The sequence below is a fragment of the Ceratotherium simum genome, chromosome 22, assembly GCF_057802395.1.
Source record: "Ceratotherium simum simum isolate JZ-2026a chromosome 22, ASM5780239v1, whole genome shotgun sequence".
In the NCBI taxonomy this organism is placed as follows: domain Eukaryota; kingdom Metazoa; phylum Chordata; class Mammalia; order Perissodactyla; family Rhinocerotidae; genus Ceratotherium; species Ceratotherium simum.
The window spans coordinates 5,193,889-5,216,201 of NC_141921.1; the positions used below are offsets into that span (position 1 = coordinate 5,193,889).

At 41.8% G+C, this 22,313-nt stretch overlaps 1 protein-coding gene across 2 annotated transcripts in view; it reads right to left on the reverse strand.

Annotated features, from left to right (window-relative positions):
- Nucleotides 1–1,128: 1,128 nt before the first annotated feature.
- TCEANC2 (transcription elongation factor A N-terminal and central domain containing 2) overlaps nucleotides 1,129–22,313 on the reverse strand; it is a 34,955-nt gene continuing 13,770 nt past the window's right edge. The window contains exons 3-4 of one of the 2 annotated variants that reach the window (XM_014793793.2): nucleotides 9,170–9,363; nucleotides 1,129–2,170 (exon numbers count right to left, since the gene is read on the reverse strand). In XM_014793793.2, coding sequence (XP_014649279.1) covers nucleotides 1,982–2,170; nucleotides 9,170–9,363 — 383 coding nt within the window. In that variant the 3' untranslated portion in view covers nucleotides 1,129–1,981. The remainder of the gene's footprint in view (nucleotides 2,171–9,169; nucleotides 9,364–22,313) is intronic. The other variant, XM_004438588.3, reaches the window with a different exon arrangement.

Here is a 22,313-nt window from a genome sequence, read left to right on the forward strand (position 1 = left end):
ATTTCCAGTTTTGATAGTCACTTTGTTTCTAGCATAGAAAGGTGAATTTGAAGAGGTTAAGACTGGAGGCAGAGGGACCAGTTAGGAAGCCATGTAGTCAACCTGGGCAGGAGAGGATAAAGTCCTGAAGTGGTACTAGAGATGGAGAAGAGGCAAGAGATTCTAAATACACGTGAGAAGTCAAACCATCAGGCCTTGGTTGGGTGAGGGTGGGAGAGGAGGGGTCTAGGCTGACCCCCAGTTCCTAGCTGGAGTACCTGGGTTGCCAGTATTGCCAAATGAGAGAAGACACGTTACATCTGAGACGCCCATGGGACATCTAGGAGATATCTATCGTCTGAAACTCATGGGACAGGTATGGGCTGAAGATACAAACTGGAGCGTCATCGGCAAGTAAATAATGATTGAAACCATGAGAGCGGATGAAATCAACCAGGGAGATTGTATACAGTCAAAGAGCTCTGGGCTTTGATCTTAGATCTGCCACTCACTAACTGTACGACCTTGAGGAAGTTACCATACCATTCTGAGCCTCACTTTTCTCATCTTTAATGGGGTATTATTATTATTATTTTAAATGTCTACCATAGTGCTGAGCACATGGTAAGTGCTCAATTACTATTCTGCTCCAATGGCTACCAGCAGTAGGAGATTGAACAAGAGACTTCTGCTTGGTGAGCCTCAGGGTCTCATTGGTAGCTCCTGCTAGGTATCCACAGTGCCCCACAGAATGGGCACTCAGTAAACGGTTGCTGAATAAATGAAGACATCTAAAAAACTGAAACAATATCTACTAATAAAACAGGTGAAAGGATTAAACATTTTTTAAAAACTATATAAAGATCGATGAAAATGCTAACCAGTTATCTTAGGAAAAGTATCTAGACTTTTGGAAGGCAGGTAATGTTAGTCCCCTCCCTTCTTTTTCCCTGTCCTTGCTTTTTAACCCAGCCCCTCTCTTTCTGTATTTTAAATCTCTCCCTTTCTATTGGCTCCTTCTTTTCAGTTTACAAACATGCTCCAGTCTCCCCTAACCTAAAACCTTCTTGGGTCTCGCTGTCTCCCTCAAATTCTTGTCCAATCATTATTTTCACCAACTATACTCTTTCTCAACCCAAAACACTTTTCAATGAACAAGCCATACCTTTTGTTTTAGGGTAAAAAAGTCCCAGTTTATTATTACTTTAAAAAAGCAAATATCATCTACATAATTGTACAAGCAGGTCTATATAGAAGTATTTCATTTTTAAATGTATATGTAATTTTTCTACTACAGTAATTAGAGAGAAATTTCATTAGCATCTTCTACAGAGCCCTAAGCCGAGAGAGCCAATGTATTCAAATAAACCCCAAGGCGTGCGATGCTTCAGGCCAGTTCCTCATTAGAAGCCTCAGCATGGGGGCTCCGGAGACCGATGCAGAAGGCCTGCCAGGGAGAGCTGAAACGTTCAGATAAGTGAGTTCTGGGAAGAAGGGGTAGTTGTCTGGCTCCAGCAGGCTCACCCCTGGGGCAGAGCAAAGAGAACAGACAGGGGAGTTCTGAGAGGCACGGGAGCTATCTAAACTCAGGGGGACAGGACCGAGTGATGGCAGCGGTAATTGAGTTTCAGTTACCTGCAGGGTGGCGAAATAAAGTAGTAACTTCATCTGTCTGACATGGGCAAGTTTAGAGGTGTCCTTGGCACACTCCCAGAGAAATCCGTCACCCCTTCACTGTGTTGGGTGATGGTAACCGTACCGCGCTTCCTAGTGACAGCCAGGGCACGTCCTGTTGGGCGGCACCAGCACACTTCAGCTAATGAAGCGTTTCCCGCAGGCCTGTCTCCCAGGGCTCTCTGCGTCCCCTGTCTGAAGGAATGGCACGATGGGAAAATTCAGCACAGCCAGCAGCAGCCGTCACCCAAACTCAAAAGAGCCTTTGAATGGCAGAGAGAGGTGCGTTTTCCTTTCTGCCCAGCCCAGGGCTGGAACCATCCTCAGGTCACTTTTTGTGGGTCTGTACAAACGTGCCGACCGGCAGCGAGCCGTTCTTCACCTGAGCCCGGATGTCGGCTCGGTGCTTTAATGTGAAGACCAGGGCTCTCACCGTCCGCCGGTAAGGCCCATTAATGAGGCGGGAGCAGAGATGAAATGTTTCCTGCTCAATATTTTCAACCAGTAGGTGATCCATCTAAAAAACAGCAAAATTATCAAATTAGGGCCTTGCATTGCATAAGGATTAAAAGCAAGAGAGGCTGGAGCACTCTGCTCGGAGGCTCCATTAATCAGCTGAAATTCAAGGACATCTACTTCCCATCACAAGAGAAACAGGAGGAGCAGATTAACCCACCCTGGCAATTAAGGCACGAGGCCACGTGCTGTGTGACGGGGCCCACTCACAACCCCTGCTGGGTGGTAACACATGCCATAATAACAGGAAACTGGCCTCAACCAAGCAACCGGTACTGGGCCCTGGACTTGACCAACCAGGAAACAAAGACCAAGGATAATAAATCAGTCTAACAGCTCATACTTTTTTCTGTTTTTAAAGTGCCTTTTAACCCCTTACAGCATTTCAGAAACCCTGGGTCTGGATCCTAATATGTGTGTAGAGCAGTTTATAAATCACTTTTCACATTTGGTGTTCACAACTCCTATTATCTCATTTTACAGATGAGGAAACGGGTTCAAAGGTAGAGAAAGGTTCAAGGTCTTACAACTACTAAGAAGCAGAGCGGGCACTCTGACCCAGAGCCCTTGACTCCAAAGTTCATGTTCCTTCTCTTTCACCACTCTAACTGCCCCCTCCACATTTGGAGAGACTGGCTGAGTTTGGAGAGACCTCTGCAGGGTCAGCCAAGCAGAGCAGGCCTAGGGGACGGGACCTGTAGCAATTCTGGGGTGGTCTGGGGCCCAAGCTCTCCTGAAGCCAGACCTAATCACAGCAGGACAGGTCTGGGACTTTGTCCACACCGTCTGGATCCAGGGCAGATTGGGCTGCTGGTCAGGGACTCCCTCATGACCTTCCTTTCCAGGTCCGTCTCCCACTCTTTGCCTCCCCAGTCCTGACCACGGCCCGGCCTGAGCAAGCTAAGCTGCGTGCACGTGTCTCTCTACCTCTGCACAGGGACCTGTTCCCTCAGCAAGGCACCCTTTCCCCAGGAAACACATTCCTATTGGTATTTCAAAGCTTAGCCAAAAAACAGAAAGCAAAAAAGCAAATCCTACCTCAAAGGACTGAAGGTTCTTCTTTGGGCTGCCACTATGTCCTGAGCCTCCCTTAGTCATTTTCATCATGTATTATAATGATCTACTTTTTGAGTTTGCCTTCCCTGATAGTGAGCTCCTTGAAAACAGGAAACAAATTTCCCCCTCACTTCCTTTCTTCCATTCACTCCTTCCCCCTTACTCCACCACTCATTCAAATACCAATTCAGCACCTACTATGTGCCAGGCTCTGTGCTTGGGCCTAGGAAAAAGCAGTGAACAGGCCAACCCAGTCCTTGACTCCAAGGAGAGCATGGCCCAGTTGGAGACAGTAGTGAACAGGGATTGTAAGTGTACTGAGTGCCAGGGATGAGGAGAGCAATGAGGGCTAGGGTGCAAACCACTGCAGCAGTGAACAGTAAAGGGACTCAACCCAGGAGGGGATCACCTGCCTTCAGGAGGAAATGACGTCTGACCTGACCCCTGGAGAATGAGTAGGATCTGGCCAGGTGAAGTGGGCATTTGCCTTGTGATAAATTCCCTGAGCTACACATATATCTTTTGTGCACTTTTCTATATATGTACTATATTTCTATTTAAACAGAAAAGTTTAAGGAAAAAATGCACCAAAAATAAAAAAGGATCACCTGACACCTGATAAAATGTCCTAACATAGGAGAGAGACCAGCAGAACAAAACAAATAGAAAAGAGAGACTTGAAGGACATAAGGACCAAGCAGGGAGCAGAACAGGACTGAGAGAGAGAGAGAGAGAGAGAGGGAGGGAATGAACATCCAGGCCCAGACATCTGCCTGGGGGTAGCAGACAAAAGGTGCTCAGGGAAGTCTGTGGTCCTGACGACTGACTGATTACCTCCAAGGCTGTGCTGGACTTGGCGCCATGGCTCTCCAGAACCCAGACTCCTCAAGCTTCTCACTGCCTCCTAGGTGAGCACTGGATTAGCCTCCGGCCTGAGGCAGCCTGGTACCAGACTACTTTAGGAGGCTGGAAAGGTGGCTGTCTGCCCAGCATTCATCCAGCAACATTTGCCAGAGAGGATCCTCATCCCAGTGTGAGGATGGCTAGGCACTGACTGTTCAGAGATTCCCTTAGCCTAACAGTATAACAAGAAAGAAAAAAGTCTTTTTTTTTTAAGGGGAGTGGTTGTTAGAGGAAGAAGGGTATATGCGCATCTGCCAAACAGAACATGGCATTCCATCAAACTGTAGTATTAAAAAAAAGAACTCTGAGAGTGCCTTGGAATTCACATACCTGAATACTCATACACACTTCATTCAGCAAACAGTTACTGAGTCACTACTCTGAGTCTGGCCTAATCTGGGTACTGGAGACACGAAGCAGAAAAGACCTGACCCCTGCCCTCCAGGAACTCACAGCTGGAAAGGAGACAGTAACAGATAGCCGTGGGGCAGCGGGACAGGTGCTATACCAGCGATGTGACGGGAACAAGCAAGCACCTCACAATTCTCATGTATGCCTCCTGTTAAATGAAGGCCAATCAGAATGAAGAAATGAAGAAAAACATCAGTGATATTAAAATGTAAATCATAAGGGAAAATGATTCACGTTGCACCCTTGTGTATAACAAGTTCATTGCACAAAGTGAAGAATGCCTATTTTATAACTGCCTATGGATAATCCAAAACTACCCCAGTCGTTCAGTCCTTTCCTATGGATCCTAACCCGGTGCTTAACATAAGACCTTTTGGAGGAAAGGACTTCTCACTGAGATCTTGAAAAAAAGAGGTTTTGCTGTGAGATACATTTGTCTGAATGGGAATGGGAACAGAACCCGAGGATTTATTTAGGGACTATATCCTTTCTCTCTGTCTCTCATAATCTGCCTGGCTTCTTTCTCACAGGCTTTCACTCCTACCCATCTGCCTTACTCACTACCAATCCCTCTCCCCCTATTCTACACATCCCTAGGGACAGCTTCTGCGTCTCATAACTCCTCCAACATCCCTTCTGTTTCAACACTCCCACTGTTGTTTTCTTAGTGTTTCCTAGGTCACATTTCTCAGACAAAGAATCTGATTTGCCTTCCTTGTCTATTTGTACCCGTGAGTTGAGTGTGAGTCACTCAGTTGTCCAATCCTGATGAATTGGCTACAGTTAGGAGAAGATATAAAACATGACCACCTAGAGCTGTCTTGCATCATGAATTCTGGACCCAGTGGGAAATGGTGCCGTAATCAATTAGTGATGATGTCTGCCACCTCTGTAAGCTCTTAAAAAGCAAGGGAAGAAGGTCTTCTTCACATGTTTACCTTAAGTGCAGAACTCCCCACACTGTATTGTCACTGTATTTGCCTATCTCCCTCAGAAGACTGTGAGCCCCTCCAGGGCTGATGCCTTGCTGGATCCATTTATAAATTCCCCATGCCTAGCATAGGTACTGGCACAGAGTAAGTACTCAGTAAACATGTGTTAAATGAATGTCCTTTTCCCTTATGTACACCTCCTTCCTTTCCTGTTCTTTCAATAACATCCTATACACAGCAGATAAAATATGAAATCTAATGTTTCTATTTTATATGTATTTTCTAGTTAGCAAAATCCCACCCCTCTTACAAAGGTCAGTTCACCGGTGTCTCGTCCATGAAACCTTCCCAGATTCTCCCAACAGATCTCACTGTTCTGTCCTTTGTGTGTCTAAACCACTTGCTAGTACCACTATTTCAGACATATTTCATCCTGCCTTATATTTAGTTAGTCATTTACAGGCTGTCAGCCAGGAGACAGTAAGCTTTCTTAGGATCAGGAATGCAACTCATTTATGTTTGTATTCTCCCCTGGCACTAGCAGTAGTAGTACTAAACATTTGTTGAATTAAATATCCACTGGAAGCAAACTTTGTGTGAGTTTTCCAATAGCATGACTGGATTTGTACATCTCTACCCACACTCCTTTTTGACCACTTGAATACACTTATGAGAGAGCTGGTCAAAGCCAGAGGTGCAGTCTGAGGCCATTAAACAAAGAAAAAACTAACAGTCCCATATGGGGATGTACCCCTGACCTGGATCTCATTAGCACCATCTGACAACCAACTGGGCCAACCAGCCAGTGTTTCATAACTCTTAATGATACAGGCTCACTTTGAGAATCAGCTTCATTTTTTTTAATGACATAATAGGAAAATGATCACAGGCCGTGAGGTAGGAAGGAGAGTGGATAATGAGGAAGGGGAAGTAAGAGAATGACACCACAGGGGATGTTCACATGAGGAAAGATCTAAAAAGCAGGGAAGAACATAAAAGATCTGGAAGGGAGAAAGTAAAGGGGAAGGGAGCGTGGGTCTCAATGATGGAGTTTTTATTCATCTATTCCATTATTCCAAGAACACGGAAACAATCCATGAATCTGGAAAGCAAGACCTGTAGAGTAATAAAGAGATGCACCTTTTGGCTGTATGTATGTTCATCATCTGTGGCTTTCACTACTAAAGGATATGACTAAAGCAAATAACATGGAAACATTTTTTTTCTAAAAAAATATGAGGTGGATTTGCAAAACACATGCTAAGATCAAATTGTAAAGGCTTTTTAGTCATTGGGCCAATAACTTACTCAATGGTTTACCATTGCCTGATAAAGTACATTTATGGAGATCTGATGTCTGATTTGAATGTACTCAACATTCATTACTGTCAAAGACCAGATACTGGATTAGATGGTTCATTGATTTACCCGAATGTGGAAATGTTTCAGATGATGATAGGTGCTAACAGTTAACTCTATGTAAAACTGTTTATTTTCTCTGACATAACTGTTTATTTTCTCTGACATACCAAACTAATAAAAATACCATCAAATGCTGTTTATGCAAGGACAACAGATTGATTTTTTTTTGGCCAAGGAAAACGGTAAGACACATATTTTTAATTTTTAAAATTTACTCTTTGGGAACAAAACCATTCAACTATGCTTAATCTGATATTTTTTCCAATTACATTGGAAAGCACTAACGAATGTATCACTTTTTTAACTTTGCTTTGTAACACTTGAGTGCTTACCACTTGATGTGCCATTTAAAGGATAATTAATGGATAAACTAAAAGGATAATTATTATGGAGTTTAATATAGCAGGCAAACTGCTCATTAATCCTTACAAGCATAGCTTCATTATTATCATTTACTTAAAAAGATACCACAGGGAACTGGTATTTACTACCACATTAACTACATTTTATATAACCGTACTCTATACGTTTCTGCAATAATTTTGGTTTATTTAAAAAATAAACTTTATTTAAAATACCAAATAGCAAGTTTTGTTGGCTAATCGATACTCTGGAAAATTGGACTTACAATCTTCCTATTTCTTTCTTTCTTCCAAGGGTTTAAAAGATTCCTTTGGGAAAAGTTAAGCAAACTTATAGCATATTAATTCAATGAACTATCAATAGACATTAAAAATTATAAACATGAAAAAATAAAGATATATGGAAAAGAATACACAAAATGACACTGAGTGATATTGATCAAGATTAAAAATACAGCACAAATATAAATAATTGTCAATTTTCTGCAATGTTATTTAAATAATCAATAAAAATATCTTATGGAACATTTGACATATAATTGGCTCTTAATAAATCTGGGATAATCATCGGGGCCGGCCTGGTGGTAAAGCAGTTAAGTTCACATGTCCCGCTTTGGCGGCCTGGGGTTTTGCCTGTTTGGATCCTGGGTATGGACCTACTCACTGCTCATCAAGCCATGCTGAGGTGGCGTCCCATACAGAAGAGCTACAACTCTACAACTATGATACACAACTATGTACTAGGGTTTTGGGGAGAAAAAAGAAAAAGGAGGAAGACTGGCAACAATCTTACTCAAAAAAAAAAATCTGGGATAATCATAACTTGCCCAGCATTCATTTAAAGAGCTGTAATAATTTACTAAACAGGAAATTCACCAAAATGTTAAGAAGATTATGTCTGGGTGGTAGGTTCAGTGGTGATCTTATGTTTCCTTTCTATATTTTTCTTACTTTCGATCATAAGTTTGTATTAAAACACCAAAAACTTTATTTTTAAAAAGTAATGATATACCACAAGTCCATTTGCCTTTCTTTTGTGGATGCATAATTGAGATAGAAAGGTTAAAATATTTTTCCAGAGAATGCGGTAACAGATCTAGCATTTAAACCAGACTTCCAAATTGCTTCTTTTGCTAATAACTATTAATTCTTCTTTAAGGATACTTTAATAGGGATACCCTGAGAAGAAGAAAAAATATGGATATGTCTGATTTTTCTAGAGTATTAATTGACTTATGAGATTTGTTTGATGATGATTAATACTATTGTTAATAAGCAAAAATCCTTCTTCTAGCATGTGTACCTCAAACCACTAACGTCATCTGAACTGTTGGCTATGAAGATGATAGGGATTATGTCTAGCCAACTGATTATATGCCCTAGAGCTAAAGGTATGAGTACTGACAAAAAATGGTGGAGTAGAGTCTTTTCAGTAGGTAGCTATTTATTTGCCACTGATATTTCATAACAGAGTCCACCCCAGGATTTGTGCTTCAGTGGGAAGGGAAAGAATTTTACATGGGAAAGAACCAGCATTCATTAAGTGACTTCTAGTCACCAGGCACTACACTATTCCTTTGTATAAATGGTTCATTTAATCTTTCCAATAATCCTAGGTGGTAGGAATTATAATCCTCCTCTTCCAGATAAAAAAATCAAGCCTCAGAAATGTTAAGGAATTTGCCTAAGGTATCACAACCAGTAAGTACTAGAGCCAGGGTTTGAATCCAGGTCTTCCTGGTTCCAAGCCTGCACTCTCTACAACACTGTCTCCCAGAATGCCTACAAATCCAGAACCCTTAAAAAACCAGTTAGAATAAAGCCACAGCATTAAGATTATGAAAGTTCATTATGAAAGCACAAGGCTCATTTAACCAAGAGCATCTAGTAATCACTTTCTAACTAGGACATTACCTCTAATTCCAAGGCTTCTGAGAGTAATTTCTGGGCGTTTTTCCTGAATGTCTCAGTTTTGGTATCACTTCGGACTTCAATAGAAGGCCTATCCAAATGCTTTTCAATGAAAGTTCTCCACTCAGTGTAAACTTCCTTGGCAAGACAAGCCACTTCCGAATCTGAGTGTTGTCGCATCTTGTTCACGGTGTGACCTGGAACAAGAGAAGAGAACCCAAAAGGAAAAACTTTTCCTCTTCTGAAAAGTACAGGACCAGATGGACTGATGTGAGGCACTTAGAAAGTCACTCACATACCTAAGGATGTAAAGGCTCTTGTGCAAATGAAGACCCGCTTCTCAAAGGCTGAGATAACAAGATAACCACTGGGGAGAATCAGTGGACTAGCCAATGCAATAAGTCATAAAATAGAAGCATGATCAATAGATGCTTAAAATGGAACAACTAAGGCACCAACTCCTTAATCCAAAAATTGCAATAGAAGAAAATGAATTAAGCATTTATCTTGTCTTTCTAGTATATATTCTATTTCAGGACAACCAAACAGCCCTAGTTATTGAGGGAACGTTCTTTATTCAGCTAATAAATGTGCAACAATTGACAGAATTTTAAAAAATTTTGTAGCCCATGATGAAATAATTCGTTCAGGTGACAATCATCAGTGGATGAACTCATTCGATGAAAGGTTGATGGGGAAACTTATAATGGAGGGATGAGCTGTCATCAGTCAAACCTCTGATCAATCGTAGCATCCCTAGGAGGGGACTATCAGACAGAGGTAGCACTTCACAGCCCGACCTTTGAAGTAGTCTTGCACCCTCCTCCCACAGAAAAGATGAACAGGAGTCCAACTAGTCATTCAAAGTTAACCTCTAGTTTATAGAAAATACGAGAGGCAGAGCAGTAAGTTAAATTATAGTATGAGGAAAAAGACAAATCCAGAAAGTGGGACATTCTACAGGACAACAGACCTGGTTTCTTCAACAGTCTACGGCATTTTTTTAAAAAACAGTCTATGGCATTTTTTTAAAAAGGGAGTAAGGTTATAGACTGCTAATAGATTAAAGAGTCTTTTGAGACCAAACTACCAAATGTGACGTGTGATTCAAATCCTGATTGGAACAAACCAACTATTAAAAGATATTTTGAGATAAACAAGGACTACGAATATATACTAGATATTAAAGTATACCAAGGAATTATTGTTGATTTTGCTACGACTGATAATGGCATTGTGGTTACGTAAGAAAATATCCATATTTTTTAGAGATGTATACTGAAGTATGCAGAGCTGAAATGACAAGACGTCTGAGATTCTGCTTTAAAATACTTCAGTAACAGCATAAAAACACAAAAACGGGAAAGATGAAGTAAGTGGGACAAAACCTTAATAGCTGTTGAATCTGGGTGAAGGGCATATGGGGGTTTGTTATACTATTCTCTTTATTTTTGTGTATGTTTGGAGATTTTCATAATAAAATGGAAAAAGAGAAGGGTCAAAAAATACCAATATGCAAAAGTACTTAGATAAAAATACATAGAAAAGCCAAAGAAATCAACTAAACACTTAAAATTAAAAGTTCAAAAAGTAGAATACAAGATAGACATATTTTTAAAAAATCAATAGCTTTCTCATGTCAGCAATAATCAGTCGGAATACAATAGGGGAAAACTCCTGCTTAAACCAGTAAGAACCATAAACCACTTAGCAATATATGAACAAGAGTGGGTGTGTGAGTGTGCCCATGCACTATTTGTGTGTGTGCCCATCTCCTTCATAGCTCTGGAACATATGCTTTTTCTCCATCCCTATTACCACTGCCCTTACCTTAGGGCATGTTGCCTCCAGATGACCCCAACAGCCCCCTGCCTAGCCTCTCTGCCTCAGCTTGGAACCCCTTAATGCCATTTCCCACACTGCAGCCAAAGTGGCCTTTAACTTAACTATTTTCTCTTTTAGAGATTTTTTTTTCTCAAACAGAAATCTGACCATTTCACTCCTCCACTTATATCTTTCAATCCTACATCCAAACTCTTATCTTGTCACACAAGGCCCTTCACAATCTGCCACCCTCCCACCTACTTTCTAGCTTCATTTCCAGCTACTTCCCACTGTCATCCTATACTCCAGCTACTTGCAGCTCCTAAAACAACTCAGTATTTTTTCTTGTCTCTTTACTTTTGAGAAACATTCTGTCTGCTTGGAATACTCTTTCTCCTCTCTTTATCTGGTTAACCTCTATTCTGCTTTTAAGACTCAGTTCAGGAGTCCCTTCCTCCAGGAAGTCTTCCTTAATATCCCCAGTCTTGGTTGGTACCTCTCTTCCGTGCTTCCTTAGCACCTTGTGCTTCTGTTCATCACAATAATTATTATAATTAGTTGTAATTATCTGATCAGTTGTCTCTCTTGTCCATCAAAGAGAGCTCCTTGAGGGCAAGAGCTGTGACACATTCATCTCTGTATCTCTAGCAGAGAGCACAGTGGCAGGAGGTGGGGGTTGGGATAGTGGGTGTTTGGTAAATGTTGGTGGAATGAGAGACCTATAGAATAACACACATTTTTACTAAAATATATAACAGAAAATTTGAAGGAAAGGGGAAAATATACCATATTATGATAGAAAGATTAGTACAAAGATGCTAATATAGAAATTAATTTGTAGATTTAATGTAAACTCAATCAAAAATCTCAATAGGCTGTTTTTATCAGAATACATCCAAATATTTTTAGACTTATTTTAGAAATATAAATGAGCAAAAGTATAAAATAATGTTTTGGAAAAGAGTAATTATCAGGTATAAATAGCCTTATATTAGGACATATTATAAAACAACAATTAAAATTATATGGACTGGCACCAAAAAAATAGATGGATAGATCAAAGGAATGAAAAACGAAGCTTAGGGCCGGCCCTGTGGCTTAGCAGTTAAGTGCGCGGGCTCCGCTGCTGGCAGCCCGGGTTTGGATCCCGGGCGCGCACCGACACACCGCTTCTCCGGCCATGCTGAGGCCGCGTCCCACATACAACAATTAGAAGGATGTGCAGCTATGACATACAACTATCTACTGGGGCTTTGGGGGAAAAATAAATAAATAAAATTATAAAAATGAAGCTCAGAAATAGACCCTATTATATATAAAGTTTAATATAGAATAAAAGAGGCATCATTGAACAAAAAGAAGTGGAAAAGGATTTCAATTTGGGAAAATGGTCAAAACATTTAGAAAATTTCTCAGATTATGCCAACTGCATAGCTCAATGCTTGCTTGACTCATTTACTCTCCACTCATTTACTGAAGGCCTACTCTTTGTAGGAGGTACCATGCTCAGCACTAGTGACAAGGGGCTGAACAAGAAACCGTCCTCCTTGAAAGTTCTGTGAAGAGCATCCTGGAGGTGAAAAACAAGTAATTTTGAAGGGAAGATAAGAGTCTTTAACTTCTCACTCTACCCAACGATCTATCAAGAATTTTTATCTAGCCTTTCTACTGCCCAGGGAAAGGAGGGCATCAACACTCATCACAAGGAGGAGACGGAGGATGGGGAATGCAGAGCACTCATTAGAAACGTCTCAAGGGGCTTCCTCGCTGGCAATGCGTAGTGAGGTGCTTCTGAGCCACACGGCACTTAAAAGCTGAAGTCACTACTCGCTACTTTTCTTTTCTGGGTAGAGTTCTGGGTAGAATATTCTTGAGATTACTCATTAGAAAACAATTTTTTGTGCTGTTGGTCACTGTTGTAGATACTAAAAATACAAAGATAAATGAGACACTGCAAGACCGTGAAGACCTAAATTCAGGGTGTTTTAATACTTTTACTGAGCACCTACTTTATGCCTGGTGCTGAGGGTACAGAGATGAGTAAGACACAGTCGCTGGAATTTAACCCATCCCACCCGACCAAACTGTGCAAAGAAGATATGTGTACAAAAATACTCATTGCAATACTGTTTGTGGTAGTGAAAAGCTAGAAACAACCTATAAGTTCATCATTAAGGGTCCAATGCATTAAATAAATTATAGTCCACTCAATGAATACTTTGCAGCCATTAAAGACTGTAATGGCTTTATATGTATTAACATGGAAAGATGATTACTTTATTCAGGGTCTTAGAAAAGCACACACAGAGTGAGCCAATATTTGTTTTAAAATTACATTTGTGTATACATATAAACACATATATATTTGCTTATATGCAGAGAAAAAAAGTCTACAAGACTATAATGAAATTATTAACAGGGGTCTCCTCTGAGTAGTGAGACTGTGAGTTTCTGTGCAGTTCAGCTCACCATCTCAAGGGTCAGCGCAGCCTGTAAGCGATCCCAACAGTGCTGGCTTTGCTCTAGTATAAGGGCACTCAGGTTCTTTGGAATAGAGAACCTGCCCTTCGTGTGTTCCCCATCTTATCCTTTTCTCTCTCCAAGAAAGGCACTGTTGATCCAACTTTCTATATGAGAAACGAAGATGCAGGAGTCCCTCAGAGTCCTACTTGTCGAATCCCACGGACCTTCTCCATCCCGACGGTACTTGATCCCTCTCTGGCATCTGATTTGGCTGCCTTCTTCCTTCTGAAACATTCTCTTCTACTGCTTTTGAGACACCACCTGTTACTGGTTCTCCTCTCCCTTCTCTACCTCTTCTGCTGGCTGCATATGCCTTGCCCAACCTTTAACTATCTGTGAAGCCCCGCTAGGGCACTGTCCTTGGCCTCTTCTCTTCCTTCTCCACCTGTTTTCTCCGAGTAATCTTACCCACTCCTGTGGTCCAACTTCCCTCTGCAGGCAGATGACTCCCCAACACGCATGTCGAGCCCCAAGGCTCCCAGTGAGCACGACCCAAATATCCAGTCCCTACTGGACATCTCCACTTGCTTATTTTGCAAGCACCTCTAAATCAACATTTCTAAAAATGGAAAAACGGAACTCATTATTATCCCCCTCAGTCCCTCCTCCTGTATTTCTTGGCACACGATGGCACCACCATTCACCCATCATTTCAGGCTCCTGAACATTTCTTATACCTTTTCCTTTTCCTCCTCACCTCCGTCTCCATCCTCACTGCTGCCCTGAGTCAGGTCCCCATCACCTCTCCAAGGTCTACTGCAGTGATTTACAACCAATCTTTGTCCCCAGTCTGGCCTTCTCCAATTCATCCTCTATACTACAGTCAAAATAACCCTTTTAAAACACAATTTGATCACATCATTCCCGTACCAAAAGCCCTTCAATGGCTCCCTCCACTGCCCTCAAATTAATTTCTAAGTATAGCATTCAAGCTCTCAGTGACCTGGAACCTCTTTGCCTTACTTCTCACCATGTCGTCCTCTTTCCTCCCTCCCTTCACCCCCAGCCCTCCTACCCCAAGCCTCCACGCGCTAAGTTCTAGCCATAGACAGCAGCTTACACGTCCTTGTTTTGAGTCAGGCTATCTGGCCTTCTTATGTTTCTGTGCCTTAGCTCACACTGTTCCCTCTGCCTAGAATGTTTAAATGTCCGCTTTCCCCTCTAAACTGTAAACATCTTGAGGGTAGAACTCCACATCTTACTCCAAGTTATATTCCCTGCTCCTGGCATAGTGCCTAGCACAGAACAATCAATAAATGTTTGCTGAACTGAATTAAACAGTTAAATAAAAAACCATTTACATTTGGCTTTCAAATTGCTTTTGTACCGACATTTGAATATGGATGCAGTTGATTGGGAAAATCATACGACTGCAAACAAAATAATGGAACTAAACCGTAAAGAACTGAATCCAAAGGTGCTGGGGAAATGAAAAGTTTCTAATTCCTACCCATTGCTAAGAATTCTTCCTGCTTACTACTCCAGATTTCACTTGAATTATCTCATTTAATTTTTATAACAAAACAGTGAGTTAAATATTATTATTATATCTCTTTTTACAGATGAAAAAGTGAAGCTCAGCAAAGTAACTTGCCCACGGTCTCACAGCCAGTTAAGTGTGGAAGCGAGGATTTGAACACAAGCAGCCTGACTCCAGGTCCTGCACACTTAACCCCTAATACCCTGTACTTCTCTGTTATTAGGGACTGCACACAGGGAGTGTTCAATCAAGCTCTGTTGAGATAATGTTGTTCACCTTGATATTCCCAAATCAGAAGAGCACAGGTCCTGAGAGGTGGCCAAAGGGCAAAAGGCTTTGCCTCTCAGGCCAGGGTGGTGGAATCACTGTTTTTGGCCTGTGGGGGGCAGTATACTCCACAGATCCTCCCACAGGAGCCCCACCCAGACTGGTCAGGCGGCTCTGCCAACACCAGCAAAACCATCCCAGGAAAGGTAGGGCTGTAAGGGTGCCCAGGGGGATGCAAGATTTGTTAGCAGTGGGTGGCAGCAGGAAGACTGACAGCAGGAAAGGCAGGAAAGATCTGGGGCAGGAAAAGAGAAGAGAGGGGTCTAGGGAACCTTCTAGAAAAAAGACAAAATCATAAATTTTAGATCACAAAGGGAATTTCATGACAACAATTATTAGTAAGCCACTGTGCTAAATGCCTTACATACCTTAACTCATTGACTCCTCAGGATAGCCCTCTGAGGTAGGTGCTATTATGATTCTCCACTTTACAGGTAAAGAACCTGAGGAACTAAGAAGCTAAGTAACTCGTGCATGGCAAGTAAGAGGCAGGGCCAGGCTTCAAACGTAGGCAGGCTGGCTCCAGAGCTCAGGGGTTAACCCTACGCCATTGTCTCTGGTGATCACACAATCCGATCTCCTCCTGATTCAGATGAAAAAAATGAGGCTCCATGACCTTTCCCCAAGGTCACAAGTTGGTCAGTAGCTACATCAAGGAAGTTAATGATCTGCAAAAAGTCATTATTTGCTCCATGAAGTTTATGTTTTAAAGCAAGCAGTGCCACCGGCTGGTCTTACGATCTAGGTCAAGTCCCCTGGGTTTAAGGGTAGGTTTAAGGGTTTCTGCCTCCCAGCACACTGTTAAGACAAATTCCCTGCAGGAAGCATTCTTTTGCTCATTTGACAAACGTTACCAAACACTAGGTATGTACCAGGCCCTGTGCTAGACCCTGGGACAGAATGTTGAGCGAGACACAGCGCTGTACTCAGGGAGCTCCAGGTAGGTCTAGGCACAGGAGAAGACACCTAAACAAAAACAAATGCACGACAGTGTTAGAGGTCCTAGGACAATATTGAAGGGGGAACCCCAGGGAGGACTGTAAGGACAGAGGAGTCAACTCAGCTGGCAGTTCTTGTCCTGAGTCATGACAATGACTCAAGGAGACAAGACTCACACAAGTAGAGTGAATAATAGCAAAGAAGTTGAAAGAGCCTGGCGTAATTTGAGGGCTGTGATAGGCAAAATAATGGTCCCCAAAGATATGCATGGCCTAATTCTCAGAGCCTGTGAATACGTTACCTTATGTGGAAAAGGGACTTGGCAGATGTGATCAAGGTTAAGGACCCTGAGATGGGGAGGTTAGCCTGGATTATCGGGGTGAGCCCAATCTAATCACATGAGTTCTTAAATGTAGAAGAGACAGAAGGGTGGGTCAGAGAGACAAGGTGTGAGAAGAATCTGACCCACCATTGCTAGTTCTGAAGATGGAGGAAGGAACCACAAGCCATGGAATGTAGGTGGCTTCTAGAAACTGAAAAAGGCAAGGAAACAGATTCTCCCCTAGAGTCTCCAGAAAGGAACATAGCCCTGCCAACACCTTGATTTTAGCTCATTGAGACCCATACCAAACTTTCGACGTACTGAACTGTAGGATAATAAATCTGTGTTGTTTTCAACCACTAATTTTGTGGCAATTTGTTATGGCATTATTTATAGAAAATGAATATAGGAACTTATGAGTAGTTAGGATTGCTGAAGCAATGGGAAGCTATGGGGCAACTTGAGAACAGAAGGGCATTTGAAAGGTCCTTGCCACTAACTTGTCCCATGACCTTGGGCAAGTAAAATCACACACGCATTCATTCACTCACTCACTCACTAACTCATGTATTCATTCAACAAAAATTTTAGCTTCACATAGAAGATTATGTTTTATCTAGGTCAAGATTATGTTTTATCTCGGTTTTGAGGGACAAGTAAGAGCTTGCCAAGGACAAAGGTGCATCTTTAGGTTTCAGGAGGTGGCATAACAAGGCATAAGGACACCTCAGGGCCAGCCCCGTGGCTTAGCGGTTAAGTGCGCGCACTCTGCTACTGGTGGCCTGGGTTCGGATCCCGGGCGCACAACGACGCACCGCTTCTCTGGCCATGCTGAGGCTGCGTCCCACATACAGCAACTAGAAGGATGTGCAACTATGACATACAACTATCTACTGGGGCTTTGGGGGAAAAAAAAGGAGGAGGATTGGCAATAGATGTTAGCTCAGAGCCGGTCTTCCTCAGCAAAGAGAGGAGGATTAGCATGGATGTTAGCTCAGGGCTGATCTTCCTCAAAAAAAAAAAAAAAAAAAAAAGGACACCTCAGCTTTGTTTATTATTTGGTTTTCTGACCTGGGGCAAGTTATTTTAAACTCTCTAAGCCTCAGTTTTCACATTTGTAAAATGGAGACAATAATAACATTTACCTTACACAATTGTTATATGGATCAAATGAAGTCACAGATGTGAGAGCACTTTGTAAGTAGAGGGTTTTTTGTTGTGTTAATCAATCATAAATGAAAATGAGACATCTCTGACACCAGATCAATATGATTGACATAAAACTTTTCCCAGAATATTCACATCTATAGTATTGCAGAAGTGGAGTATGCTTGCTTACCAGCATGAGAGTGCAAGGCCTCACCTCACTGCCTCATCAGCCCTTTACTCCACACCCCCTGGCCAATGGTTTCCCTTATAATAAAGGTAACCAGTCACACGGCCCATTAAGTGCCAGGTCCAAAGGCTTTTGCCCAGCTGGCCCTCAACTTCCCAGGCCACTGAGAACAGTAAGGCCACTTACTTGCCCTGCCTCTTAAACCACTCTCCTCCTCGGCCTGCATGTCACCATACTGTCCTGGCCCTCTTCCTCTCTCTCTAACGCACTCTCTCTGCCTCGTCACTGGCTCCTCCTCCTCCTCCCACTTCCCCACCATCGATATTCTCCCAGGTTCAATCCTTCAGCTCTTCAGCTTTTCTTTTTCTCAGAGAATTTAACCACTTAAGTGATTTTAAGCAAATGCTTCCAGGCAAATGACTTCCAAATATGTATTTTTAGTCTAAATCTCTCATTTGAGCTTCAATCCTACATCCTGAACTGCCTGCTGGACATTTCCACCTAAAGAGTTTATGTCAGACCAAAACGCTAGGGACACTGACTAAAATGGGAATATTAGGAGAAAACTCGCATTTGAGGGACACAAGAAAAGGCACTAAATTCTGACTTAAAAGAGGTGAGTTTGAGCAGATGGCAGAACCCATAGAGATGGTCCAATAAAATAAAGGCACATACGGCTGGGGTCCAGGGCACAATGGCAGTCTGCTAACCAAGAAAGAACACTGCCCCAGGAGACCTGGGTTCCCATTACATCTCTGCTGCTAACTCACTACGTGGCCCTGGGTAAGTCACTTCATCCCTCTGGGTCTGAGTTTCCTTGTTTACAAATTGAGGTAGCTAAATGGATTTAAAAGTGCTATGACATTGACATTTATAAAACTCAGAAACAGATAACAAAAATTATAAGATCTCAATAGTAAGTGGACAAAGAACACAATTTACAAAAAAAGCACAAAGTGCCAATAAACACATAGAAAACAATTCATTCCATGCAGCAAATGAAAACAAGATGCTATTTTTATTTATTAGATCAGTACGATTTTTAAAAAATGGTAGGCATGTAAATTAGAACAACACTTCCAAAAATCTAAGATTCAAAAATGGTTCAAGACAGGAGATGCATACCCACGAGCTGTCTGAATTAAGGCCTCAGGCTGCAGAAGTGGACAAGCTCTCTAGCTAATTACTCTAAAGCAGCAGCAAAAGACTGAGGTCTGAGCTTTACGGAAAAGCACCCCGTTACAGGCCAGGGGACAAAGACCGAAGGAACAGAGAAAGGCCAGAAACAGGAATACAGAGAGTTAGAAAGAGCCATGGAGAAAATCTTGTTTGACTTTGTCATTTTCATTCATTTGATGAATATATCCTGAGCTCCTGCTATGTGCCACACTAATGCTTGAAATGCACTGGGGAATAAAATGTATTACATGGTCCTGCTGGCATAGAGTTACTGTTTAGTAAATAAAAAAATAAAGAAGTAAATAATTAAATAAGTAATTGCAAGCTCAGATAAGGTTTATGAAGGAAATAAACATTTAAAAAATAGATAAAGAATTGGCAACAAGTTCAGTGTCATTTACTTCGACAGAAAAGAGAGTAATCAATGGTTTCAAATTCACGGTTCTGGGAAGATGCGAACTGAGACAAGACTATTGGATTTGGATAGAATAAAATCACTTGTGTCCTGAGAGAGAACAGTGGCTGTGGGAGAAGCCAGCACGGGAAGGGTTTAATGAAGGAGTAGGGGGGCAGAAACGGGAGTTGTGATTATCAATCATTTTTGAAGGAATCGGGCTATAAAAGGAGGAAGAGAAACAAGCCGTCTGGAAGAGACGGCAGACAATTAAAGGGGAAGATTTGAGTGTGTCTGAAGGCAAAAAGAAAGAGCCAATGGAGAGGGGAGGGAGGAACACAGTGAGAGGCATCTTGGCATCCTCACCTCCACGTCACTCCTTGCTGAGTCCAGTCCATTCTTCCTGATAAGGTCTCTCTATGAACCTGTCACTCAACAGGTTAGATTGTCTCCTGTTTTAAAAACCAGAACTTTCTTCAATCCCACATTCCCTTTCTGATACTGCCACCTCTCTCTTTTCTCTCAATACCAAACTTGTTGAAAGAGTTGTCTATTTTCAGTTTCATTTCCTTACCTCCTCCTCACTCCTCAAGCTTCTGTCTCTAACCTTGCCTTTGAAACTGTCCTTACCAAAATCATTAATGACCTTACTTTGCAAAATCCAATGTGCAATTTTTAGAATTAGCTTTTTTGGCCCTTTGACAACAATGGACACTGCTGACCAACCCCCTCTTTGAAACACTCCTTCCCATTCCATGACAGCATTCTCTCCTGTTTTCCTTCTCTCTGGTCACACCTTCTCAGTCTCCTTCTACAAGTCTCTTAAATATTGGTGTGTTTCAGGATTTGGGACTTGGCTCTTTGCTTTTTTTATATAGTCTCCCTGGGCAAGCTTATCTATTTCCATTGCCTCAATTTCTAATTATATGCTAATGATGGCTCAAGTATATATTTACAGTCTCTCCTTAGCTTCAGCCTTGTACATCCAACATGCTGTTGGACATTTCCTCTTGGATGTCCCACAGTATGTCAAACACAGTAAGTCTAAAACTGAACTTACTATTCCCCTCACCTCCAAACCTGCTAGTCCCTATCTTAATGAGTAGTATTGCCATCCATCTACTTTCCCATATCAGAAATCTGGGCCTCAGCCTTCTCTCCTTCATCTTCATTCCCAACACCCAATCAATGTCTAGGTCCTTTGGATTTTACTCCATTTATATCTCTTGATTCCAAACACGTTTCTCCATCCCCATGACTACTATCCCATCCAGGCCACCTTCGTTTCTCATCCAGATGTTTTAACAGCTTCCTAACGGGGCTTCCTGCCTATAGGTTTGCTTCTCTCCAACACTTTTCCCACATGGCAAACAGATAGATTTTTCTAAAATGCAAATCTGAATGTGTCACTCCTCCATTTGAAACCCTTCAATAACCACAACTTATTATCTTGAGGATCTCAGGTTTTATGGTGGACTAAAGCTACCTTTCACTGCAATACAACTAGACTCTGAATAAAAGTCACCTCATTCCCTCCTCCAAAAAAGTATTCCCTCCTCCAAAAAAGTAAGCAGATGTTAAGAGAAACGCTGCTTAAATACTTAGCTTTGGGCCAGTGGTGAAGTGGGAGAGCTAATCCTGGGCCTCTGATACTGAGCTAGGATCCTTGAGAGGTGTGCTAGGGTATTCCAGGTCAGAAGCGGCCCTTGACTACTGGCAGAAACAAAAAAATAAGCTAATCCCCTCTAGAGGGAAGCTTCTCCAGTTTAGCCCCACAGAATTCCCATAGATCAAAACAAAATAGTGAGCTCACAATTAAAAATCAACAAGCACATGGAAGGCAAGCACCATGAGAGACAGCAGAAACAATAAACAACAGATTTAAAGCCCCAAAGACTACAAACATTAGAATAGTCTAGATAAAGAATACAGAAGAACTATACATTAAATGTTTAAAGAAATAAAAGGCATAATCACAAGAATACATTAATAATATTTAAAAGAGACAGATTTAGGGGAAAAAAGAAACTTGTAAAAATGTAAAACAGTTTTTGAAATAAAGAACTCAATGCGGGGCCGGCCCCGTGGCTTAGCAGTTAAGTGCGCGTGCTCTGCTACTGGCAGCCTGGGTTCGGACCCCGAGCGCGCAACGACGCACCGCTTCTCTGGCCATGCTGAGGTGGCGTCCCACGTACAGCAACTAGAAGGATGTGCAACTACGACATACAACTATCTACTGGGGCTTTGGGGAAAAAAAAGGAGGAGGATTGGCAATAGATGTTAGCTCAGAGCCGGTCTTCCTTAGCAAAAAGAGCAGGATTAGCATGGATGTTAGCTCAGGGCTGATCTTCCTCACCAAAAAAAAAAAAAAAAAAAAACTCAGTGAATAGGTTAAAAAGCAGATTAGAGTCAGATAAAGAGAGAATCAGACACTTGGAAGATATATATCTGAAGAAATTGCCCAGAATTCTGCAAGAGACAAAGAGATAATTATGACAGACAAGGTAAGAGGTATGGAAAATAAAATATCTAACATACTTCTAATTGTAGAATCCCAAAGCAAAAAGATAGAGAGACAAAAGACACGCACTCTTTGAGGGATAATGACTATAAAATTTCTACAAATGAACATTAATCTGCAGATCCAAGAAGTACAATATATCTAGATTAAATCAAAAGAAATACATGTTACGGAGCCAGTCTACAAGACAGCCCCCAATGATCCTCACCTCTTGGTATTCATAACCCTTGTGTAGTGGCCTCCCAAACTGTACCAGGGTTCGTCTGTGTGAGCAATAAAATATGACAGAAGTGACAGCATAT